This window comes from Zootoca vivipara, chromosome 1 (assembly GCF_963506605.1).
Source record: "Zootoca vivipara chromosome 1, rZooViv1.1, whole genome shotgun sequence".
Classification (NCBI taxonomy): domain Eukaryota; kingdom Metazoa; phylum Chordata; class Lepidosauria; order Squamata; family Lacertidae; genus Zootoca; species Zootoca vivipara.
The window spans coordinates 22825859-22853079 of record NC_083276.1 but is presented as its reverse complement, the minus strand read 5'-3'; the positions used below and the strand labels follow the sequence as shown (position 1 = coordinate 22853079).

The following is a 27221-nucleotide window of genomic DNA, read 5'->3' as shown; positions in this document are numbered from 1 at the left end:
GTTACGAACGCGATCCGTTCCGGGTCGCAGTTTGTAACCCGAAAAGGTCGCAAACCGAGCGCCACTTCTGCGCATGCGCAAAGCGCGGTTTTTTCGATTTGCGCATGCGCAAAGCGCACACGCCGAAAACACTTCCGGGGGTGCGGAGTTCGTAACCCGAACTGTTCGCAACCCGAGCGGTTCGTAAACTGAGGTACGACTGTATACCAATAATAACAGTAAAATCTTGGGAGTTGTAGTTTGTTAATGGTACTGAGAGTTGTTAGGAGACCCCAATGCCCTCCCAGAGCTACAATTCCCAGAGTGGTTTAATAATCAATCCTGCTTCCCTGGAAACCGTAGCTCAGGGTGAGAAATAGGAGTCTCTTAACTACTCCCAGGACCCTTAGTAAACTACAGCTCCCAGAATTCTTGGGTGGGAGGGGGGAGAGCCACGAGTGGCATAAATGTGCTTAAAATTTCCATTGAATGTGTGGGCCCTAGTTACAGGAGGGTAGATTTCAGCAGAACATTAGAATACATTTCTTTATGGTAAGAGCACTTGGGCAATGAAGCCAATTACCCAGGGAGGTGGTGGGCTCTCCCTCACTGGTGGTCTTCAAGCAGACCTTGCAGCCATCTATTAGGGAGGTTCTAGCTCTGCCTTTAATGCATCAAGCAGGGATTTGGACTAGAAGGGTCACCAAGACCCTTCTGACTCTGTGATTCCATGGACAGAGATCAGATAGCAAACTGAGTGTTCTCCTTCCTTCAGAACCCTGCCCCTGTACTTTCCCCAAGAGCAATTAATTAAGCATGGTCCTAAACATGTTTACTGAGTTCAAAGAAATTGCACTCCTGACCACAGTGCACCCTAAATATAGGACCACTGCACAGATGTAGTTAAACATGACATAACTCCCCTGCCCAATGCATGTGACTCAGTCTACAAATTAAGGTGGCAACTTGCACATCGCAAAAGTGAGGACTCAGATTTGCAAACATCTATGATTTAAATAGAAATATAATACATCTCGCCATAGTAGGGAAAACTATGGCCAATAGACCTAGGTACTGGTTCAGTCTGCTCCTAGGAGATAACTGGTGGTGGCCTGTACTGCTGATGGGTCTTGCGTAAGAACAATGTCAAACAAAAATTGATGATCTCTTTCTACCGGTCCACAATAGAAAGTGTCCTTTCATACTGTATTACAGTGTGGTACGCTGGTTTGACAGCCACGGACAGGAGGGTGGTGAATACAGCACACAATATCATGGACTGTCCCCTGAGTTTGCTAGATGACATCGCAGGAGACTGCTGCCTCAGGAGAGCGAGGAAAATTCTCAGGGACGACTCACACCCTGGCCAGCACCTCTTTAATCTCCTACCTTCAGGCAGGAGATACAGAAGTATAGTCAGCCGCACCAACAGGTTAAAGAACAGTTTTTATCCGTGGGCTGTTGGGCTGCTGAATGGGAAAACAATAGTGGTGCAATTGACTTCTGACAAGCACACAGAGTGTGAACAAGACTGAGTGTATGGGGGTGGGGGGCTCATTTAATTTCACTGCACAATAAGGTTTATTTATTTATTTAACTGGTCTTCAGAGGCATTCTGCCTTTACGCTGGAGGTACAGTAGAGTGGCTAGTAGCTACTGAAACCCCAATGCTGTTTTTCTAGAAAATGAGATCCCGGAACTCACCATGAACACCTCTCTTGTTCTCTTAGGATGGCAATGGTGCCCACCTGAGAGGTGCCGGGACTGAGTTCTGGCGAGTTCCAGCTCCATGGAAACAAATGAGGAAAACAAATGGGGGATACATATTTCTGTTCTTGATATACGTTGGGAAGCAGCTGTTCTTTAAAGTTAAGTTGACCTAACATGAGGAAGCGACGTCAGTTTGGATACCCTGCCCTTTCCTAAGAATCAGAAGCAGTTTCTAAAGCAATTGTGAAAGGCAAGCTGTCATAATGTCAAACTGCAGCCCCACCTAACTTTCTCAGCTTCCGTTACTGTTAGGTTTGGAATGCATGGACTTAAAGGATTAATGCATTTCCCTTCCATAATTTATGGGATGGGAAACTGAACCATCAAGGCTCTCCACTATTGTTCCTGAGAAATTCTGAAGTTGAGAATGCGTTCAATGGGCAGATAGCAAAAAAGAAATAATTGAATTGAACAAGAAGAATTGCATGTCTAAGTATCCCAACAAATGCATACACTGAGAAGAGGGAATATTTTTTTCTCCTCTTCCTTGCCCGCTCTCCAGCAGCTGCTATGAGCTACCCAAGGGAGGAGGCTGGCGGCGGCGATGGAAAGGCAACGAGATGCTCCCTCTCAGTTGCCACTGCCGCCACTGCAGCTCAGGGCAAGTGCCAGCTCATCCTTCTGCCTGAGCTTGGTGGTATTGGCACTGGCGGGGGAAATAGGGACATTCTGGGATCAAATCAGAAGCTGGGATGGCTTTGTAATTCTGGGAGTGTCCCTGGAAAAGATGGATACTTGGAGGTTACGCACTTGTACAACGCAGCAGGAAGGAGGATGGAGACAAAAGTAGACTTAGTTGGTTCTGCCCGTGACTGGCTCTTGTTCCACCTACTGTTGGCCTCTGGCTTTTGGTCTGACCCAGCAGGTCTCCTTTGTTCTTACTGGCCAATGCTGATTGGGGTTGGAGTCCAATATTATCTGGGGGGCATCGTGTTGGCCATCGCTGCTGGCAGTAACCTTTCCTAATGGGATCACAGCTGACAGGCAGCAGAGCAGGACAGACTAATATACAGTGTCACATATGTGCACCTGTTGTAGAAATGCATTTCTATAGCAGTGTGTGAGCGACAGCCTCATATATCAACACTGTATATTGGAAATTAGGGGGCAGGATTGTAGGTCAAAGGATATGTCCCAAAACTCTTTTAAGAAATTACATGCTGAAGTTTGTTTAGCTCAACCCTAAGACAGTTACAAGACTCTTTGTGACCTAGGATGTTCTGGCTGAAAATTAAGTCCTAAATGAATTTTTGTGGACTTACCGGTAGCTCTTTCCCCCCCTTCCCTCCTTTACTTTTCTCTTTTCTTTTTTCTTTTCTTTTGAGATACGGCATCTCAAAAGGTCCTCAGCAGCGTTTGAGTCCATTGAGAAATCCAAGAATAACACTTGGTTCTATTTTTTCCATGCTAATCGACCGATTTCATGGCATATCTCTAAACCCAAATCTCCAAAGAATCAATTCAAATTAGCATTATGATTATCCCCCCAAGAATCTGCTTCATTATGATACCGAACTGGAGCATGCAACTTGGTAAGCACATCATGCAAGTTAACGGATCCAAACTAAAACCTCTTTTAATCAGAAGACAAATAAAGCTCCGGTGCCGTTTTGCAAATGACAGCTCTAAAAATACTTTGTCCTTGCCAGAAGATTAACAATGGGCAAGTCACATTTTGTGTAGCAGGATATCTAAAGACTGGTGGTCCTATTGCCAAAGAGAATGAAGGAATTACAGGAGGCAGAAAACCTGGCTTTTAAAAGTTTAGCAGGGGATTTAAACATTTCTAATAATAGATAGGGGAGGGATCTATTATTGCTCCTCCCCCTTCTGAATATTCTATCACCATCATTTAAAAGACAGAATTAGCTGCATGTGAAGGTGATATTTTGGAGGGGTCCCTACACTCATTCTTTCACAACTGAGATGAATAAATGTATTGCATATATTATGATGTGTTTTTAGGATGCAATCCTATACTTAAGGTAACCAGGTGAGAGGCTATATTTGGAAGAAGCTTCACTGCCTCAATATACTAGTGGAACCAGATATGCCACTTATCCTTATGGGGGATTAAATAACAGGAGAAAGGAAGGAAAGTGGCAGCGGGGGTAAACAAGGGAAAGGATATATAATTATTTCAGTAATATAGTGCAAACCTATTCTGATGCTGCAAGCCCTGTTGAGTTCCGTAAGTCTTGGTGAGTATGCATAGAATTTCTACCTGAGGGCATGGTGACCAGAGGGTTGTACCAAAGGCTAGGAAGAACACGGTGCTTCTGAGCATGTCCAGAGTACCTTTACATCACCAAGTAAACACAGTCTCCTCTACATGCGGCATTGGTAGAGATGCTAGCACAAAGCCTAAGCTTTCAGGCTGGCTTCAATCCTAAGCCTTTGCTTCTTATAAATGAGTTGCTGGCTTCCTGAATTCTATCAGAGGCAATTCACACGCATTTTGTGAGAGACAGTGTGGAAGAAGTGGTGAGACAGCTGTGCACGAGTCAAGGTGATTTGTGTTCAAATCCCTCCTCGGTAACAAAATTGTCTGGGAAGCCTTGAGTGGTATACAAATGCAACTATATATATATATATATATAGAGAGAGAGAGAGAGAGAGAGAGAGTGTTGTTGTTTAGTCGTTTAGTTGTGTCCGACTCTTCATGACCCCATGGACCATAGCACGCCAGGCACTCCCGTCTTCCACTGCCTCCCGCAGTTTGGTCAAATTCATGTTCGTAGCTTCAAGAACACTGTCCAACCATCTCATCCTCTGTCGTCCCCTTCTCCTAGTGCCCTCAATCTTTCCCAACATCAGGGTCTTTTCCAGGGAGTCTTCTCTTCCCATGAGGTGGCCAGAGTATTGGAGCCTCAGCTTCAGGATCTGTCCTTCCAGTGAGCACTCAGGGCTGATTTCCTTAAGAATGGATAGGTTTGATCTTCTTGCAGTCCATGGGACTCTCAAGAGTCTCCTCCATCACCATAATTCAAAAGCATCAATTCTTCGGCGATCAGCCTTCTTTATGGTCCAGCTCTCACTTCCACACATCACTACTGGGAAAACCATAGCTTTAACTATACGGACCTTTGTGGGCAAGGTGATGTCTCTGCTTTTTTAAGATGCTGTCTAGGTTTGTCATAGCTTTTCTCCCAAGAAGCAGGCGTCTTTTAATTTTGTGACTGCTGTCACCATCTGCAGTGATCAAGGAGCCCAAGAAAGTACAATCTATATATAATGTTCGGACAGTTAGTTAACATTAATGAGACATATAGTTTTAATATACAATTTTGTCTCCTTGCACAGACTATTCTCCCGCCTCTCTTAAATATTTTTTATTACATTTTTATCAATAAGAAGAACAAACACCACTTTTCCTAAATAATAGCTGTAAAACACCAAAATTGGAATTTCCATAACATACACAGTTACTGATTTGGGTTTAGCCAACATAACATACAAAATCTATTCTGTTGCATATTCCACGGAGAGGTACTTTATTTTTCTGACTGCAAAAGACAATTCTCCTAGGCACTAGAAGGCTGAATACTCTGATTAGTGTACCTTTTTTATTTCTGCATGGACATTCACCTTGCTTCATGTCCAGAAAGGTAAAGGGGACCCCTTAGCAAAATCTAACTAGGAATGCATCCCCTGTGGTACAAAACTTAACATCCGATCCTCTGCAAAGAATGCTTTTAAAATGTTATCACTCGGGCCACCTTAATACTCATTTAATTATTCATTTTGTTTATTTACAGTGGAGCTATTACACATAATATGGTGCAAATCCCCAGCAGCCTCAAACACCAGATGCTAGTTTTCTATCTGCGATCCCACAAGGCAAACCAAAGCATCATCAGGAGGATTTTAAAAATAAGCCCAATTACATTTGTGCTAGCATGTTAATTTGCCTAAAATAAAACTCAGCAAATAAGCAATGTGTTTCTAGCTACTGCCATTTCCATTTTGGAGGGGGGGAATACATGTAGGGAACATAGGAAGCTGCCGTTCACCAAGTCGGACCATTCGTGCATCAAGCTCAGTATTGTCTACACTTGACTGGTAGCCACTGGCCAGAGTTTCCAGCGGGATTCTCTCCCAGCCCTACCTGGAAATGGCAGGGATTGAACCTGGGGATTTCTACCAGCTATCAAACAAATTAATTTCAGGGGCCCATATTCTGTTTAGTCCTACAATCAATCTCTGAGTTAGGTTACTACTAATACCACTGTAGACAGATCACTGAGGCCAACAACAACAACAACAACAACAACAACACTATTCAGATAGACAGCAACTCTTCTTGCACTTGAGGGCCAGCCTAACCACAGAAGAGAGTTGAAAAGAAGCTAGCTTTCAAATGTCTGGATTTGGTGTTTGCTTTTCTGATGGGTCTGCTGTTCTTGTGGGGCTGAAGGATGATGCAAAGAAACTTTTTCCTCAGTTTTTTATCTGTAATATTTCTCGTTATGTGTACTGAGACCTTTCCATGTGCTGAAAAGTAAAAAATAATAATAGTAGTGGTAGCTGTAAGTTACAGTTTGAAGACCTCCATCTGAAGCCATACTGTAAGAGAAATAGTATAAACCAAGTCACTCAAGTGAGAGATGGCAGATTGCCATTTCAATGAGAAGTGATGTCATTCAGATCCAGAGATAACAATAATCTTCAGAAATCTGAGTTGCTCTGAAGTGCAACAGTGCAATGTCATAGCAATTCTTGTTTAACTATGGAGGCCTTCTGACAAGTGCTGAATCTTTAATGTCCTCGTTCTTCTTTGGATATCTTCATTTGGTGTCAAACTTCACATCTCATTTATGAGTAAAGAACTGTGAAGTTTTGCTTGAACTGTCTGTCAAGACAATACTACACAGAATACAGTTACAGCAAACAATGTCGTTCTTCTGCCAAACTCTCTCAGCCAAGAGCTGATTTGCTCTCTCCAGCTGCAGGCATGTTTGCTGGTGGGAGCATGTGTGTCCTCTTCACACTTGACACCTCCAAACATGCAACAAAGATGAACCTGGCAACTACCGGTACGATATACAACGGCATGCGGGGGTTGTCCACGTTTGTCTATGGATGATTGGACACAATTTCCCCTCCAATGTTAAAGTAAATGACAAGAGGTGTGACTTTCTTTGATACCATTCCAGAATGTCAGAGAACAAAATACTATCAGAAATTGACAAAGGAACCAGTGAATAATGGAATAGGGTTCTATCTAGCAGGCCATCCTTAAACATTATATTTAGCTGGGCTAAGGCAATACAGTATTGGTGCCGTGCAGATGGTTTGCATTACAAGTCACATCAGCCTCAGCCAACATGGGAGTTGTAGTTCAAAGCATCAGGAGAGTACCCAACTGGGGAAAGCTAACCTAGAGCAGTTTGGTTCATGCAGCTAGCTGTTCCCTTAATTCCAGGAAAGCTATGAAGGTTGCACTGATTTGCTTGTGCAGCAACCCATTCATGGAGCCATTATGCTGCGACCAAGGGCAAGGGTCAAGGGCAAACATACCAGCACCAACAGCTGCTGCCATGCCAGCCCAGCGGATGAGTTTGGGCTTCAAAACAAGGAACTGAAGTTGTGCTGGACTTATGCTATGTATTATTATGGCAGATGATGATAAAAACAAGTGCAATCTTTTGCCTAATGTATGGGTCTGAATGTGGGAAACCCAGGTTTACATCCGCTGTGAAGCTCTAGGAATGTCATTGGATGAGTGAGTCTCTTTAACCCACCACTCAGGTTTATTTGCAAGCCTAGCAGTGCAGCTTTCTCCCAAATGAAATGCAGAGTGTTTGAGGACCGGACATTCGCAAGGAAACCAAAATGCTTGTTTACAAAGCTATTGTACTACCAACCTTACTATATGCTTGTGAAACATGGACCACTTATAAAAGCCATCTCCAACTCCTCGAAAGATTTCATCACAGAAAATTTTTACACATCACTTGGGAAGACAGGCAAACTAATGTCAGTGTACTGGAAGAAGCAAAGATCACCAGTGTCGAACATCAACTTCGTTAGACTGGTCATGTTGTTTGGGTGCCTGATTATCATATTCCAAAGCAACTACTTCCAACTACTCTATTCCGAACTTAAAAACGGAAAAAGGTTCAAAGACTCTCTCAAGGCAAATCTAAAAAAATGTAGTATAACACCGACAACTGGCCTGCGAGCGCTCCAATTGGAGAACAGCCTTTACCAAAGGTGTTGTGGGTTTTGAAGATGCTCGAACTCAGGACGAAAGGGAGAAATGCGCTAAGAGGAAGGCACGCTTGGCAAACCTTCCCCATGATCAACTCTCGCCCAGAACCCTATGTCCCCATTGTGGAAGGATGTGTGGATCCAGATTTGCCTCCACAGTCACTTACAGACTCACTGTTAAAACTGTTCAAGGAATACAATTTTATTCGGCTATGAGTGATGGCCAAAGAAGCAGCAGCAATCTTACACATGTGTATTTGGAAGCAAGGGCTTCTGATTTCATCAGAACTTACTCCCCTGTATGGGTGCACAGGATTGCTACCTAAAAAGCTTGTTGAAATGAAAGGTGGCACACAAAGGGCCTCACAAGTATATTTTTTTGGACAAACCTGCCAAACCCCAGACTACAGATTATGTGCTCGTATTATGTGTTTTTTTCTGTAAACCACTTTGAAAATGCTTGAAAACAGATGTACATTTATGTATAATAATTAAAAATCTGAACAGATAATTCCACAGACCCCCTTCTTGAGTTGCATGTGGTTATTCTATATCAGGGGTGCACAACCTGCGGTCCTCCAGATAGTTCTGGACTAAAAACTCCTATCATCCCTGATCACTGGCTAGGCTGGCTGGAGCTGATGTGAGTTGTAGTCCAGAAACATCTGGAGGGCTGCAGCTTGTGCACCCCTGTTATAGATTCATTCACAGTATAAAAAAACTGCCCCCTTTCACTTCCAAACAAATCAGCCATATCAGTTGGCTTTGCTCATATTAACAATATTCATGAAGAGGAAAATCAGCAAATGTAAAGGAAGCAGAAGTCAAAAAGGAATTTATTGGAAAGACAGAATATATGTTTAAAGACAGAATATATGTTTAAAGACACAATACATTCCATGGAAGGTTCAAAAGGCAGCTTGTTTGTGGCATCATATCTACCTTGATTTGTTTAAAAAAGATTCTGAAGGAAAGTGTTTTGTAGATTTTAGAAAGCCTTGGCTATGGAGTATTTTTTCTTTGGCTGCTTTCATTAGATGAGAGGAAGCGCTGACAAATTATCCTGTCCATAGTTCATTGCCGATTCAAAGTCTTTGAAGCTAATATGGCCATCAGAATCCTGATCAACTTCCCTACAAAAGAAAAACATTGACACTTAGAACTATCACTTAATTCAGAGAATGTATACCTAGAATTCTATTAACACCGTTCTTTCTTATTGTGCATCTCTGGTTATAAATGGTGAAGGCAAAGGCAGCAACATCTGACTATGCCATCCGTTTTGTAGAAAGTTAATATGGCTTCCATAATAAGGAACCTAGAATTATTAAGAGTGCGCTATGCTGTACGCATTTGCCAACATACCTGCTCCTTACTAAACTCTTTAACTGCCAGGGAGCCAGACCAGGGTATAAAACAGGGATGGCAACCTGTGGCCCTATGCTGTTTGGTCTCCACCAGCATGACCAATAATTAGGGAGGAGGGGAGCTGTAGCCCAGCAACTTCTGCAGGGCCACATAACAGCCATTCCTCATATAAAAATGGAAGCAGGGTAGCAATACCGTTCCAATATCCAATCTATTTTGGCATGCTATGATGTCACATGAGAGGAAAAACAAAGTTGCTGTTAGTCTCTTGCTCTTAAGCATATTCCTCAGAGGTACCATCACAGAGCTCATCATAAGGAGCAGCATCCTGGCCTTATAAAAGCCGTCCTCTAGTTCCTTCATCAATTTCCTGTCCATGGACTGTTTAGGTCGGAGATACTGGGCAGGCACATTCCCAAAGGGGACTACTGTGACTAATTGAAAAGAGTATCTTAAATGATCAGATTCCCCAGGATAATACTAAGCAGAATGCTTGTTCTTTACCTGGATAAAAATATGCTAATGAAAAGCTCAGACATTTTATCTAAAAAAAACATTTCAGTACGGCAAGAATGAAATCAAACAAGCTTTCAGAACAGACCCTTTTCTGAATAGTTTTCATATTCCATTGATAACAAGTTTTTAACTTTTGCTGTGGAGCCTGATCAAACCTTTGGCATTTTCTCCAAATATGTGTGACAGAACTGACTGTTAAGTTTCCACAAGCTCACTTAACATGCTTCAACAACTGTTTTGCAGTAAAAAAAAAAAAACCCTTGGTCAAAGTATGGTTAAAGCATTCTCACTGAACATTCAACGGACGTCATTTTCAATCCATATTGGAGCACTTGAGTCCAAAAGAAAGGCAAGAATCAATAGGAGGCTGTAATAATGGACTCTTCCATGTGCTTTAGAAGAGTGGTAAATAAAAGACAGTTTCAACTACTTAACACAATAGATAAACAGTTAGCTAATCCATATTAAATGATACTGTGGTTTAAGGTGTAGAGTGGCAATTCAACATCTCCTTAGTGATTGTGAATCAGGTTATTTATACAAAGCAAGGCTGGGCTCCTTTTTTCTGTTGAGAGCTGTATTCCCTCTATAATGTGTTGAGGGCCACATGAAGGTAGTGGAAGGATTGAGGACAATTGGAGCCAGAGACAAAAGTGGCCTGGGTTAACCAGTCCAGAATAAAGAGGGCCTTGCTTCAATCTTCAGCATGATTAGAATTCCCAGTTCTCTGCAGATCTACTTAGAATTAAGCCCCCTGGAGTCATGCTCAGAGGATTTTATTTTATTTGGTACCACATACCAATAAAGCTACTATTCTAGAATGCAAATGAAAGCAATTTCTTTCTGACTTTAGTGTGCTATACACTATAACAGATTCAATAATATTCAGTTTGATTATACAGTGTGATTAAAACAGGGAGGAGACATGGATGGCACAGGGATGGCATGCAAGGAATGCATTTATGCAGTATCTAATACTAATACAAATAATTTATTTCATGTTCCTTACCCATCTGACAGGGCTGTCCCAGCCACTCTGGGTACTTTCCAATAGAATATAAAATAACACAACCAAACATCAAACATTAAAAGCTTCCTGAAAGAGGGCTGCCTTCAGATGTTTGCAAAAAGTAATGTAATTGTTTATCTCTTTAGACATCTGATGGGAAGGCATTCCACAGGGAGGGCACAACTACCAAGAAGGCCTTCTGCCTGGTTCCCTGTAACTTCACTACTCACAATAAGGGAACTGCCAAAGGCCCTTGGAGCTGGACCTCCAAGTCTGGGCTGAACAATGGGGGTGGAGATGCTCCTGGTATATGCACCTTCAATTGATGGTTGTGTCTGCATTGACTGCACATTTACATCAGCTCCAAACTTGATGCACACAGAAATAGTGTCAGTTTACAACTGCATGGTCCAGGTTATTTCATGTGAGGAGAAGCAATCTTTGAGGTATTGGTGTCCTGAGCTGTACAGATATGGTGCAAGTCAGCATGCGCCATTTTAAAATTCCAAAACAGGGAGACCGTAACTCGTACGACAGAACATACAGCATATATCTCCAGCTCCTTGTCACACAGACTTAGAAATCACATTGTATGTTTTGTTTGTTTGTCTTGTTTGTAAAAAAATTCAATAAAAATTATTTTTTTTAAAAAAAAGAAATCACAAAGTGACAGTGGAGAAACAGTGGGGAACAGCATCTCCTCCACATAAGGGGGTAGTTGTGGAAATTCACCCCCAGAAACAGGTAAACCCCCTGCTCAAACCATCGCCCCTGCTGGTCAAATACTTGTACCGGATGAAATACTTACCTTTTTTTATTCAGTAAACAAAATATACAAATTTGTAGTCTAGAGTAACTACACTTTAGAGTACATTATTCATTAACTTTTCACATTTGAAAAATGTAAGTGTAGATTTTATAGCATTCAGTACCTAAGGCTGATCTTTTACTGGAACTGTAGAAGTAATTAGTATCACAACTTAACTCACTGTAGAATATAAATTATCCTCTTATTAAATTAGATAATTAAGGTCTCCTGAAGCTGGTTAAGTTCCCTCCCACATCTGTGGTAAGGAACCTCTCCAGTTAGAATATTTTAAATCTCAATGTATTGTGCAAGCAGACACTTGAAAAAGGAAGATATTCAGTGTGTTGTCTGCAGTGTTGCTCTTAAAAAAAAAAAAAGTTCTGCACACTGCAAATATGCCCCCCCCCCCAAGTTAACAGTAGAAACCTACTGAGATGCAGAGCCATCCACAAAAGCCAGGATAGTGTCTTTTCTTCTCTCATCAGAATGCTGCTCTGTCACACTGCGGCATCATGGTTAGACCATTCAATCCAAAGCGAGGTGCTTCTGTACCTCCCAAAGTAGCACTCAAGTGACGTTCACCTTGAGACCACAGATTGAAAGGCCTGCTTGCCATGCAGCATGTCCAGTATGCCCTGAGACGAATGCGGAGCCAAGAGCAGTGGGAGACTGCTCAAAAGGGAAGCTCTGCATACCTGTGATGTCCTACCAATGTGTTGTCCAATGGCAAAATAAATTCCATGTCAGAGGTCCATGTAGCCAACACACTAGTTGCACCTACCTAATGACTATGAATTTACATTACAAAAGGCGTGGCCAATTCAGACTACTGAGCTATTGTAGAAAAGGGCTTAACTTGAGAATGTGCATTTAAGGACAATACAGTGGAAAGTTGGTGCTGGAGGAGACTCTTGAGAGTCCCATGGACTGCAAGATCAAACCTATCCATTCTGAAGGAAATCAGCCCTGAGTGCTCACTGGAAGGACAGATCCTGAAGCTGAGGCTCCAATACTTTGGCCACCTCATGAGAAGAGAAGAATCCTTGGGAAAGACCCTGATGTTGGGAAAGATTGAGGGCACAAGGAGAAGGGGACGACAGAGGACGAGATGGTTGGACAGTGTTCTCGAAGCCACCAACATGAGTCTGACCAAACTGTGGGAGGCAGTGGAAGACAGGAGTGCCTGGTGTGCTCTGGTCCATGAGGTCACGAAGAGTCGGACACGACTAAACAACAACAACAGTGGAAAGTTATCCATTCAGGGTCAACTGCAGAGGATAATGTAAGAACATAAAAAGAGGCTGCTAGATCAGGCCAATGACCAACCAGTTGCCTGTGGGAAACCACCAAGCAGGTTTTGAGCACTAAAGCCCCCTCCCCTCTTCTGGTTTCCAGTAACTGGTATTCAGAAGCATTGCTGCCTCCAACTGTGGAGGCAGAGGACAGCCACCATGGTTAACACCTTCCCCTCCATGAATTTCCCCTTTAAGTCATCCAAGTTGATAGCCATGACTGTCCCCCTGTGGGAACTGGTCCCATAGTTTAACTATGCACTGCATGAGGAAGTACTTTCTTTTATCTCTCCTGAATCTTCCAATGTTCTGCTTCATTAGATGTCTATTAACTCCCAAAACATGCTAGGAGGCACTGTGGAGCTACATCAGAAGATGGGGTTTGTCACAAGGATCGACCAAAATGTTTGCAAAATAACCCTGCCCTCTCTGTGTTAGCTCAGCCCTGATTTTAATTAGAGGAGCTTTATACCCTGTTTCTCATATTTTAAGGCATCCCCATAAAATAAGCCATAGCAGGATTTTTAAGCATTCAAGGAATATAAGCCATACCCCGAAAATAAGACATAGTGATAGGAGCAGCAGCAATGCCGGCTGCGGCAGGAGGAGGAGGAAAAAAATAAGACACCCCTTGAAAATAAGCCATAGTGTGTTTTTTTGAGGAAAAAATAAATATAAGACGTGTCTTATAATATGAGAAACACGGTACTTGGCATCCTGATTGGCAGGGTAGGGACTGCTAGATTAAAGATACCTTGCTGCAGATATACTATATAGGACACAGCTCAGTCAGTAGAGCATGAGACTCTTAGGCTGGATCGACATTGATCTGTAATAACATCATTAAATATAACTCAATATAACTCTCAGTGCAATTTTCCATTACTGAAGGCTCGCTGCTCTACAGCGCCCCCTAGTGTCATATTTTAATAACACATTTTAAATGTTATAGATGACCAGTGTAGATCTGTCCTTAAGCTCAGGATTGTGGGTTCAACCCTAACATTGGGCAAGAGATTCCTGCATTGCTGGGGGTTGAACAAGATGACCCTTGTGGTCTCTTCCAACTCTACAATTCTATGATACTATGATCCTAGATTGCATGAGCTAAATATTCATTGAATTAGACCTATTGCCCTGCTTCACGTAATGCTAAACTTTTGTGTGTGCTATCTGGCTTCCCCACTCCCTCCTCTCTCTTGTACAGCTGCAAGGAAGAGATCAGTCTTCACTATGGTTTATCTGAACAAGCCAGGATCATAAACTACAGTCTAAAGTTCATATGTTTGGACAAAATATACAAAAACTAACCAGAGTCTGTCCCTGTTTGGACATAACAAGAAGCCATGGGCTACTGGAAAACAGAAGCAACTTCTCAGAGCAACACCTTAGAAGGCTGTGTGGCCCAAGGCTTATTCACATACAGTGGTACCTCGGTTTAAGTACACAATTGGTTCCGGAAGTCTGTACTTAACCTGAAGTGAACTTTCCCATTGAAAGTAATGGAAAGTGGATTAATCCATTCCAGACAGGTCCGTGGAGTACTTAAACTGAAAGTACTCAAACCGAAGTGTACTTAAACCGAGGTATGACTGTAGTAACAAACCACAGTTCAGTATTACACACAAATGTACTGGCCTATTTGTTTTGAATGTTTTTGAATGCTTGTGGATGATGCCAATAAAGGTTTTGATTGATATTACACATGAATGCAGTCAACATATATCATTCTAATATAATTTATGTACAAGCTAAATGCAAGGACAGTCAGTCGATTATTAGTACTCATGACAGACATAGTTCAATCTCTGTATCCAGTGTGCTCAAGGATTCTATGATAAAATAGGCGAACAAACCAGGATAAGTACCACCACTTTGTGAACCTCCTTTGGCTTCCAATCACCTAATGTTTGATTCCATGTTTCTAAATTACACGGGAAGATTCCTTTTGTTCCTAAAGTGTAGAAATTGTATATTTGATTGTCAGACTCCTCACACTAGACATACTACTGTTGGAAAGTTAAACTGTTCCCTATTTTGGTATTATAGCACACACTATTTCCCAGAATGTTAGGAATGGAAGTGAATTTTAAAAGGCCATCTAATCTATTTCTACTGCCCTTTCCCAATCGGAAGAGTAGGTTGACAAATGTGCAATCCTTTTGTCCTTACGTGGTGGGGATATATTTATACTGGCCGCTATTACTATTTCTCCAGAAACATACTGATTATCCCTTTTGGACTCTCTGTAGACAATGAAGTGCCCCCTGTAAGGAACACAGCAATGTCGTATGTTTAATTACAGACACTCAGCTGATGGCTTGTCACACTCTGGGATTAATAATGACTTTCACTTGCCTGTGTGGTCTTAAAACAGGTGAATGTTTCTCCTGGGAAATTGAGAATGTTTCTCGAGCGTCTTTGTATTGAGTAATTCCAGACTTCATGCTGCCATTTATAAAGGCGCACATGAAAGCAGAATTAAGAATATAACTTTGGATCAATGATTACCTACAGTTGATGGGTCTTATAAGTTCAGATAATGTTTTCAAGCAATTGGGGAGGTCTCTTTCTAAACCATTAATTGGACTGTATCCAATGCTGTAGCTCCACTGATACAATGGACTTTTGTGTGCACAGGTATGTGTCCTTTTCCTCTCTACTGGTGATATCCAATACTAGTCATACTCAAAGTAGACACATTAAGATAAATGGATCTTAGGAGAAGTCCACTGATTTCAATGGAACTGCTCGGACTATGACTGGCATTAGGTATCATCTTATGGGATGATAAACCAAACAATATTGGGCATTGTTTGTGAACATTCATATCACATGTTGCATTTCATCCCTTGGTGACACCTGTGATATGAATGTTCACAAACAATGCATAATAAATGTACCCAGTCTTTGCGAAATGGATCACACAAACAATATTGGCTTGCTTACACGCTTCCTATCTGGTAAGTTAGAATACAGAAACAAGAGAATCATGGGATAAGGTCTACTGATATAGCCACACTCTTCACAAATTCCACTGTCTTTAAGGATTAGAAACCATATATTTCAAAGAACACAAAGGAAAAATCAGTGGCATTGTTCTCTTCAAATATTAAATCAGAAGTCTCCCAAGGAAAAAAATAAAAAATAAAAAAATCCTAAGAATCTAAGAAGAGCTCTTCTGATCAGGTCAAAGGTCTATCGAGATCAGCATCCTTTCCTCACAGTGGCTAACCAAATACCTGTGGGAAGCCTGAAAGCAGGACCCTCAGGAGTAAAAGTGCTCTCCCCACATGTGATGCCTGATATCCAGCAGAATACTCTCTCTGACAGCGGAGGTAGAACAGGATCATGGCTAGAAGCCACACACAGCTTTACCCTCCGTTACTTTGTCGAACCCTCTTTTAAAACCATCCAAATTGCCTGGCATCACTACATCATGTGGGAGCGAATTCCATAGTGTAACTATGCACTATGTGAAGAAATACTTCCATGTGTGCTGAATCGTACAACTTTCAGCTTCCTCGAATGGCCTCAAGTTCTAGGATTATTCCATCTCCCTGTGCACTTTCTGTACACCATGTGTACTTTTATATACCTCCATCATGTCACCTTTTACTTTCCATTTGTTTAGTTCTAGCCCTCCCCTATCTAAATAACCATAGACAACTCCTCTGTCATCCCTGGGGGAATTTTTCCAAACTGGATGCTTCTCACCTGCTCTCAGCCTTACCCCGGCAATCAATTTAAAAGGTGCTCTGTCACGTTTTGTTTTAACCACCAACAATCTGGTTCCACCTTGGTTCAAGTAGAACCCAAACCTTTTGTACTGGACTGGCTTGTTTGAAAACATCCCCAGTGCCTAACATATCCATCCTCCCACCATCTCATTCACATATTGAGACTATAAAGCTCTGCCTATCTAGCTAGCCCTGCATGTGGAACATTTCAGAGAAAGCCACTTTGAAGGTCCCGGCTTTCAACACATCCTACCTAGAGCTACACCTTCAAATTCTTTCTACCCAGTTAATATGCTTTAAGCTTTATATTCAGCCTCACTCACCCTTTATGTTATCTTCCACATTTTTAATCTGGTAAGAGAAAAGACTCTTTGGAGCAAAGGCTTTCCTTTGTCTAATGCTTGTTCGGCATCCATTACAACACAATTATTCTCTGCTGAAAGAAACGGTTTGGGACTGCTGTTAAGCAAATGACCACAACAAAAGACCATCCACATGATCATCTAAACACTCAAGATTTCTAATCATTTTCACTAATCTGTTGGGCAAGCAATATGAGCTGCCTGGAAGCTCCAAACTATGAATAATGCTTGGCAGGCATTAGAATTTAAAAAGCTAATGACATATAATTCCAGAGTAGAAACATTTAGATGGCTCAATTCTTGTGCTTAGCAACTGAGATGAGCAAGGGATGCTGGGAATGCATATGGAAATAACTCCTGCCAAGGCTGTACCCTGAGTGAGCTTTATTAACTACGAACCCTGAAATTTGACATCTGCTCCAAACCAGTGTCAAAGTTTTGCAGTTGTTTTGCAGTGAAACCCCTGTGTTTTGCAGTGCCCCCTCCCCTGAGAAATTGATACATTAAGCCAGGGTTCATAGTTAATACCCAACACTGTCCGATTCAATCCAAACCAGTTCCAAGGTTTTCCAGCAAAACCCCAATGTTTGGAGTGAATTGGACAATGTTGGGTTTTGGGGTGATAGTTACCCCCCTGCCCCCAGTATGAGTAACAATCACTCAGCTTGGGGGCACTGTCAAACATCGGGTTTCCACTGCAAAACCCTGCAAAATGACTGCAAAACTTTGCCACCGGTTTGGAGGGGGTCCCAAATTTTGAAGTTAGTAGTTAAAGAAGCTCCATGAGTAGATGGAAGAGTGATAACCCTAAAATCTCATCCCAGAAGGCTTTGCACCACTTAACTTGTCTTCCCCATGCTGCTTCTCTCTCTCTGAATCCTTAACTGTACCACTTCCTCTTTTGCACTTCCCCAGTCCCCCCCTTCCTCCTTTTCTTTCAGTTCCCTTTCAGTTTTATTCATCAATAGCTCATTCCTGTAGCCATGTTGGCAAGATAATCATCATATATGATCAGGGACAGGTCTTAGTAGGCCCTGGGCATCTCATAATCACAGCCACCCCCGACAGATCTATAATATTTACATCGTATATTTCCCATAAGCAAAGATTATGAGACTGCTGTTCAATGCCTAGTTACAGTTTCCAGCATAGTCTGTGAGAGAGGAGACATGTGATTCTTTACCTTTGTGAACAAGTTAGAAGACAAGGAGATACTTTGTGGGGCTTAGAGATAAAAAGAGAAAATGAATAAATCTCAGGCTGTCTGTGTATGAATATGAGATGAGGTACAGATGTATGAGAAATTAAATTCAGTTCACATTTTAAAATTTACATGAATCAAACTCCTCAAATCAATACATAAACCAAAACATGGTTCTCGAACTTTTGAATCCAGTTCTCCAGCCAAGTAATATGTACAAAAACACAAATACTTGAGTAAAGTGCACTTATAAAAATTCATATATTACATTAGTGAGGGTCACATACAAAAATGCACTGTATTAGGGAAAATTGCTTTGCGAAAATGGGCATATTAGGCAAAGGTGCATATAAACATGTGTCACTGCAAGCACTAAAATGATAGTGAATTCTCATGAGGACTTTTAAAAAACTGCAAACTGATGTGGAAATATAGAGAACTGAATGTAAGATTGGAAAAATAAGAAACCAACCAAGATAGATTTGAAAGGGCAGAGCTTTGTAATAATTTTTATTTTTTCATGAGGTGCTTGTTTCATGAGGACAGAAATCAACAACAGCTGAGTGTGCTTTATGTCCTAATGCTAGCCATGCAATCATGCCAATGTGCAGGCCTTCTCTGTAGATGAGATGTAGCCTGTTTAGGGAAGTTTTTAATCTGTGATATTTTAATGTATTTTGGTATTTGTTGGAAGCCGCCCAGAGTGGCGGGAGAAACCCAGCCAGATGGGCGGGGTATAAATAATAATAATAATAATAACAATAATAATAATAATAATAATAATATATCTACAGACAGATATCCCCCATCAGGGTAGTAGGTCACCTTAACTCTCTCTTTCATTCTGTATCCTTCTTCCCTCCAAATCTCTATCTAGGCATCTCCCTTAAAATCATTTGATCCTAGCTCTCTTCCCTGCCCTGACCTATTTTTCTTTGGCATACTAGACCCCCACTTCTATTTCTCTTTCTCATGTTCTGCATTTGGCTTCTTCTTCCCACCAAAGTCTCAATCCAAGTCTTGCCCCCACCCCAAATATTGGTGCTTAGAAACCTTATCCCTATCTTAGCCCAGTGCATGGCCCTTTGGAAATCTAAACAACGGTTGCTTCTCCTCCAGCTGTTCTAAATGGCTAGTAAACGAGGCTATCCCATGACATTGTGAATACTTTTGTATAGTAAAAACAAGCATGAACCAAATAATGGCAAAAGGACTCCTACCATCCAACTACCAGGAGACTACACAATGTAAAACAACTGAGATTCCTTTTTAAAAAAATAAAAAGTTGGCATGGATATTAATGACACAGATTTGAGTTCCAGTGACAATTTCTGCACACAGCCCCTCTATTCTGTAATGGACAAGCTTATCATTGAGAAGAGCAGAGAGAGATGCCACACTAAAGGAAAAGCTTAGTTTTTGTGTGGATAGGTCCAGTGGTGAAGTGGCCTCTAGAACAAGGGCATTAATAGACACCTACCCATCAGATCTCGAACATGCATTCACAGATTACTTTTCCTATGTATGCAGGCAAGCGGGTAATCTCTGGCTGAAATTGCCTTTGCACAAATAATGGACAAGTTGCTGACAAGCTTTCCAAATGTCAACATTGCTTTTAGAATGCATCTTGCTATTTTTGGAAGAGGCTGTGAATGGGAGCACCCCTTTTCAAAGTTGAAATGTATGAACAACTGTCTTAGCGCAACCCTAGACAGAAACCTTCACTTGCTCTACTTTTGTGAATATGTGAAATAGAACTGGCCCAAAAAGCTTTTTTATAATAGCAATTGTACAGTCAGATATTGGAAAGTTATGAAAAAAATTCATGTCCTCATGCATTTCAACAGGTGTCTAAACTGGTACTGCAGTACAGGCAGAAGTGCCATACTGATTGAGCATAGAGAGTAAAGATGAGACTTTATGCATTGAGTCCCTGCTGAGGGTGAAATGGCCCACCAATTGAAGATTCGAGGATGACAGCTTCTGCAGGAAACTGCCTTTTCCTTTAATAAATCAGTCAGTGCTTTCTTCTTCTAATGCTTGTTACTTTGTTGATCAGCTTCCTGTAGTGTGCTGCAGTTTAGGTAGCAACATGTATATTAATTTCACTTCTTAGAAGACACAGACGTTAAAAAAACCTAGCTAAATACTTAATAAATATAGAAGAATCGTAAAGAGGATTACTGTAGTTTTGTCAACTAAAATAGTACAGATCTGATAGGATTACTTGCAGTCAAAATCCCCATTTTGAGTGATGGAGCCCTTAAGGAACCATTTAAGTTGTCATAATATCATCAAGATCTGTAGGTACTTACCCCCTGAAATAGTGTGGAGTGCTCTCTGGTTTTTTAGATGATGGGATTAAATCACAAACTAGTTTAAAATGATGGGATTAAATATAAAAGGCAATACATTGTGGTAAGAAAATTGGAGGATTAAAAAACTGAACAGGAATGACTTCTTTTTTAAACCTGATGCTGGTTTCTTTCTATTGTGACAGCAGTATTCCAACAATATATTTAAGGAAACTCAATGTCTGAATTATTCTGGGCAACTAATAAAACAAGGTGGGAACAAAAAACATACAGAGTTCACTCCCAATGAAACCTGAATTTAAGCATTCTTTTAAAAGTATACCCATTTATCATCACACAAGTAAGTGCAAAACACGGCACACAAAATATGTTTTCAGTCACTTGTCATGATTAAAAGGAGTGCCATTTTTCTAGAAAAAGAGGTGCCGGAACTCACCATGAACATCTCCCTCGTTCTCTTAGAAGAGCAATGTTGCCCATTTGAGAGGTGCCAGAATTGAGTTCCGGGGAGTTTTGGTTGAAAAAAAGCTCTGACTCAAGGGATTGACTTCAATAGGCAGTTCTCTTTCTTCAGACAGATGCAGTCTAAGGTCAAATCTGGAGTGCAGGAGGAAGTTGAGGAAATGATGGTGAACTGGTTCTGCAGGAACGAGGCCACTCTCACAAGTATCAGTAGAAATATCATGCAGCTGGTGCACATGAGATGAAGACCAGCAGCAAAAACACAATAGTGTCAGCATAAAACTTCTCTGAGAAATCCCAGAAGGGTCAAAAGTAGTGGTACCAACTCAAGTGGGAATGAGCATGATGTGAATCGCAAGGAAGCAAGAAGTGATAATATGGGGGTGGGGACACCTGCTAATGTGAATCAGTTAGTGATTGTATTCATCTAACTTTTAGAACATAGGAATCTAAGCTAAGCCACTGGTCCATTTACTTCAGTATTGCCTCCACTGTCTGGCAGCAATTTTCCAGGGTTTCAGGCAAGGGTCTTTCTCATCCCATCCTAGAAATGCAAAGGGTGAACCTGCAAAGTATGCCCTCCATCATGAACTATAAACCTTCTGGCTTACAATATCAATGAAACGGAAACATGGAAGGTGCCTAAAGCATAGCTGCCAAGTTTTCCATTTTCTCGCGAGGAAGCCGATTCAGCATAAGGGAAAATCCCTTTAAAAAAGGGATAGCTTGGCAGCTATGGCCTAAAGAAGCCAGGGTGGCTATCTAAAGAACTTTTAACTGAGTTAAGATTTAAAAGGGATATGTACAAAACATGGAAAAAGGGGGAATCACCAGAGAGGAATTCAAACATATAGCCAGCACATGTAGAGACAAAGTCAGAAAAGCTAAAGCACAGAATGAACTCAGGCTTGCTAGAGAGGTTAAAAGCAACAAAAAGGGCTTTTGTGGGTATGTCCGTAGCAAAAGGAAGAACAAGGAAACAGTGGGGTCACTTAGAGGAGAAGATGGTGAAATGCGAACAGGGGACAGAGGAAGGGGAGAACTCCTCAATGCCTTCTTTGCCTCAGTCTTCTCCAAAAAAGAAAACAATGCCCGACCTGAAGAATATGGAGCAGATGATTCAGCAGGGAAAACACAGCCCAGAATAAGTAAGGAGGTAGTACAAGAATACTTGGCTAGTTTAGATGTATTCAAGTCTCCAGGGCCAGATGAACTACATTCGAGTATTAAAAGAACTGGCAGAGGTGATTTCAGAACCACTGGCAATAATCTTTGAAAATTCCTGGAGAACAGGCGAAGTTCCAGCAGACTGGAGGAGGGCAAATGTTGTCCCTATTTTCAAAAAGGGGGAAAGAGAGGACCCAAACAATTACCGCCCAGTCAGCCTGACATCAATACCAGGAAAGATTCTAGAGCAGATCATTAAGCAAACGGTCTGTGAGCACCTAGAAAGAAACTCTGTGATCACTAAAAGTCAGCATGGGTTTCTGAAAAATAAGTCATGTCAGACTAATCTGATCTCATTTTTTGACAGAATTACAAGCCTGGTAGATGAAGGGAATGCTGTGGATGTAGCCTATCTTGATTTCATCAAGGCCTTTGACAAGGTGCCCCATGATATTCTTGTAAAGAAGCTGGTAAAATGCGGGCTAGACAATGCTACCATTCAGTGGATTTGTAACTGGCTTACTGACTGAACCCAAAGGGTGCTCATCAATGGCTCATCCTCATCCTGGAGAATAGTGACTAGTGGGGTGCCACAGGGTTCTGTCTTGGGCCCAGTCTTATTCAACATCTTTAAGGATGTCATATAGAGGAGGGAGAAAGATTGTTTTCTGCTGCTCCAGAGAAGCAGACATGGAACAATGGATTCAAACTACAAGAAAGAAGATTCCACCTAAACATTAGGAAGAACTTCCTGACAGTAAGAGCTGTTCGGCAGTGGAATTTGCTACCAAGGAGTGTGGTGGAGTCTTCTTCTTTGGAGGTCTTTAAGCAGAGGCTTGACAGGCATATGTCAAGAATGCTTTGATGGTATTTCCTGCTTGGCAGGGGGTTGGACTGGATGGCCCTTGTGGTCTCTTCCAACTCTATGATTCTATGATTCTACTGTGGTATCTGAGCAGAACAGTGGAGGAAATCTGTTGCTATGGAGGGTGAGTCAGCCACTTAGTACTAGTATGCCTTAGTAGTACAAGCTGCTTCTATTGACCCAAACATTCTGATGTCAGAGACAGCCACATGCAAATTGATTGGTTCTGGGAATGTGATTCCTTTTGATTCTGACTGTAATCGATGGGCAATATCAGGGTAAATTAAGCAGCATAGAACATATTAGCATACTGCAAATGGTACCCGCACAGGTGCTGAAAACTCGTGCAGACTTTAGCCAAAATACACGACTTAGGAGAGGATTGTTATGGCTATCAAGCAAATGACATTTCAGTTCTGAGATTAGCTAAATGATTTGTGTTGGAAAGCAGTTTAAAGCATATGTAAAAGGTAAAGGGACCCCTGACCATTAGGTCCCATTGTGACCGACTCTGGGGTTGTGGTGCTCATCTTGCGTTATTGGCCGAGGGAGCCGGCGTACAGCTTCCGGGTTATGTGGCCAGCATGACAAAGCCGCTTCTGGCGAACCAGAGCAGCACACGGAAATGCCATTTACCTTCCCGCTGTAGCGGTACCTATTTATCTACTTGCACTTTGACGTGCTTTCAAACTTCTAGGTGGGCAGGAGCTGGGACGGAGCAACAGGAGCTCACCCCATCATGGGGATTCGAACCGCCGACCTTCTGATCGACAAGCCCTAGGCTCTGTGGTTTAACCCACAGCGCCACCCGCATCCTGCATATGATCTTGCACAGAACAGTGGATGGAGCAGGTGTATGCGTGTTACACATACAGACAGAGAATTCTGTAAATGATATTATCTCCTGACAGTTCATGTCATTATTAGAAAAAACTACCTTGAGTACAATTTGCATCCTACAGAACTAGCCAGCTAGTGTTTGAAGTGAAATTCCTATTATTCAATTCCTGAGTGAACCAATTTCCTTACTTTATGCCTACATATTGTGAGTGCACTTCAATTATTCTGAAAGATACTATTAGCAGCAGTGTAAATAAAAAAGCTTGAAATTTCCCCTGCAGCACATGTTCTTATTAGACTGAAGTACACTTTAAGCACAAATATATCTAAGTAGAAAGCTATAAAGCACTACAAATATATTCAGTATTAAAGAGAAAGAAACGAGTCTTCTCTAAATGCTGCGATACCTAAGTAGAGATCAAATAATTTCTATTTCAAATATATAATCACTCTAACAGAGCCATCTAGTGCCATCTTAAGCTTGATTATGAGATAAGAGAAATGGGACAGGAATGGTCATCATTTAATCCTCTAACATCAGCTACTGAAGAGCTTTTCACTTCATTCAGTGGTGTTCTAGCATGTTACAATCTAGCTAGAACAAATGCATATTGAGGAGGGAAATTATGCTTCCAGCCACATGGACTTTTACCATAGCAAGGCCTTCCAAAAGAAAAAACCATGAAGTCTACCATGCTCATTTTAACAGGTAGGAATGGGAGAGGGAGAGGGAGCGAGACCAAGGAGATCAATGTGTAAAGTCTTTGCCTCTTGGCTGAACCATTTTGTTTCTGCTGACAACACAACAAACATTCTAAGGATGTACAAGACGATTTGGACAGCAAACTGTATTTAAAAAAATAATGTGTAAGAAAGGCTGAACTTGCCACAATTTGGTTGCTTGCTTATTAAGTCACCAAATGCTGATTAGTACATGCAGATATAAGCCTTAGTATTAAAGATGCTAAAATTATTATGACTTTTTCTTTTGTGAGCTGTCTAGAGAACTTCTGTTACAAAGTAGCTATATGAATGCAGTTGAACAGTAATAGTAAAATGTATATCATTGGGCAGAAGTTGCCACCTACTATTGGACTTGTTAATCTAAATTCCAGAAAAATTTAAGAAAGAATATAAATGCTGGGTTTTAAAATTGAAACACTTTGCATTTTTACAACAAACGAATTCCAGACTCAAAAGCCACAACTCTTCTGAAATTCTAAGGAGGTTTCTCTCCATGGTGGTTATATTATATTGGTTGACCAGTGTCAAATGCTTATTATGGTGGTCCATGGCAGATTTGTGCCTAAGAAGATGGTGTGCAACAACTTTGGCTGATCTCCAAAAAAAGCTCTACAATTTTGTGATCTCCTAAGAAAAGCTCGTCAGCTTTGGGTGATGGGTAGGGGCTGCTATGCCACTGCAGTGGCTGGGATGCCTGTAGCATGGTATGTACTGCTTATCTTTGTATCCTACTTCTGGTCTCATCCAATTTCAGTAATTCATAGTTGTTACTACTCACGAGAAGTGGTAGTTACTCCTAATAGAGCTACATTCCTCAACTTTGCATCAAAATTACGATCCCTATCAAGCACCAGCACAGAGTATAATGCTGCAACTGAATGGTACATCCCATTCAACACTTCACTGATGTAGATCTTAGGTTCAAGCTGAACATGCATCTTCTACAAAACATTTAGGTCAAAATAGTGTTAGACCCATAAGGGATTGTTTTGAAAATCAACGCTTATGCTTTCCTAGTGAACATTATTTCCTAACTCCTTATCGATTAGATTCACCCATCTGTTTAAGTATAAAATAACACATTAGGCTTTCATAGGGCTAGATAATATAGATTGCTACCATAGCTGTCTTAGTAAGAACAGATGGAGCAACATAACATTATATTTAGCATATGCAGTTCCACAAAATTTGCAGCTTTTTATAAACAGTGGCATGTTCTAATGTTTATTAAAGGAAAATTGTGCCAGGCAGCTACAAACCAGAAAATTGCTAGAAATTGCTCTGCATTAATCTACACTTCCAACATCTGCTTGAACTATTGATTAAAACCTCAGTTTATTCCATATTGCAACAACTCAAATGTTTTCTAGATATAAAAATTGGCACTACCATTCAAGCACTTTTTAATTCCTTAACTTCAATGAAATGTTTTGGGTGGGCTCCTTTCTCTACTACTGGAATCAATGAGCTTAAAAGAGCTTAGCTTTGGATGAACTGGGGTTTTACTATGGCTCACTAAAATATTCAGGGTTTTTTTTTAATAAAAAGGGAATTTCTGAAACCTACCATCATTCTCAGTATGCGAGCGGAAAGCACTTCTGCTCATGGATGAGAGAAAGGGGAGAAGAGCTTCACATACCCAATGGGGTTCTGATCCAAAAGCCCAGGAGGCTATTTGAAACCACCTAAGAATATTGCTTAAAGGTGGTGTTCAGAAGCTCCCCAAATGCAAGTGGTAGACCTGCTCACACCAGTCTAAATTACTGGCAGTGGAACCAATTTTGACAGTGTACTATTCCTATATAAATTAGTTATATGTGAATGAACCAGTTCATTTTTGCTTGTTGCAGTGGAATAGTGAATTTTCTTCATGAAAACTGGTGGCTATCTGCTTTGACGGTAATCCCTAAAATTTAGGGGAAATTCCTGCAAGTGATATAAAGCTTGCGGTTTTTTTACTTAGAGCCTAAATAAAGAAATGCAAGCTTTGTACCACTTGTTGAAGAAGTGTTCATTTACCATTATAGGAAACTGATAAATCAAAGAATACACTTTGGTGAAAAGTGTATGCTGAAATTCAATATAAGATTAGAAATGTTATGAAAATGTTATTAATGCAGTTTCAGGCTTGTTTAGAAACAGAGTTATGTACCAATTTATGAATATCAGTTCAACTGACACATTTTAATCACACACTCATTGACAAACAGAATTTGTTGTCTGTGCTATTAAGAAGCTGTTTAAAAGGAAAAACAAACAAAAACAATGTAAAATGCTACACTTCATAATATATTTTGAAGACTATTGATTATATTCTTACTTAACAGTATGTAAGGCAGTATATTATCTTTTAACAAGTCATAGATGACAAAGATTTTTGATCACACATAAGGGTCTGCTATTGCTGTGGTATAACTAAGCCCTGCAAAATTAGAACTGGATTAGATACAGAGCCTAATCCACCCTCTGAGCTGAAATAGCTTTTCCTTTTCCTTTATCCTTCTAAATCAACAATAATCTATAGAAAGCAAAATAAAGAAACAAAGAGATTGTCATAATAGCCAAATCAG

General features: G+C 41.0%; 1 protein-coding gene across 2 annotated transcripts in view; it reads right to left on the bottom strand.

Moving 5' to 3' along the window:
- Window positions 1-27221, bottom strand: part of EFCAB11 (EF-hand calcium binding domain 11) — a 94113-nt gene that overhangs the window by 30093 nt on the left and 36799 nt on the right. The window contains exon 6 of one of the 2 annotated variants that reach the window (XR_009557278.1): window positions 8905-9095. Coding sequence is in view for 1 of the 2 variants with exons in the window: in XM_035101916.2 (XP_034957807.1) it covers window positions 8996-9095 (100 nt within the window). In the remaining variant the exon portion in view is untranslated. Of the gene's footprint in view, window positions 1-8148; window positions 9096-27221 lie in introns of those variants that run through there. The other variant, XM_035101916.2, reaches the window with a different exon arrangement.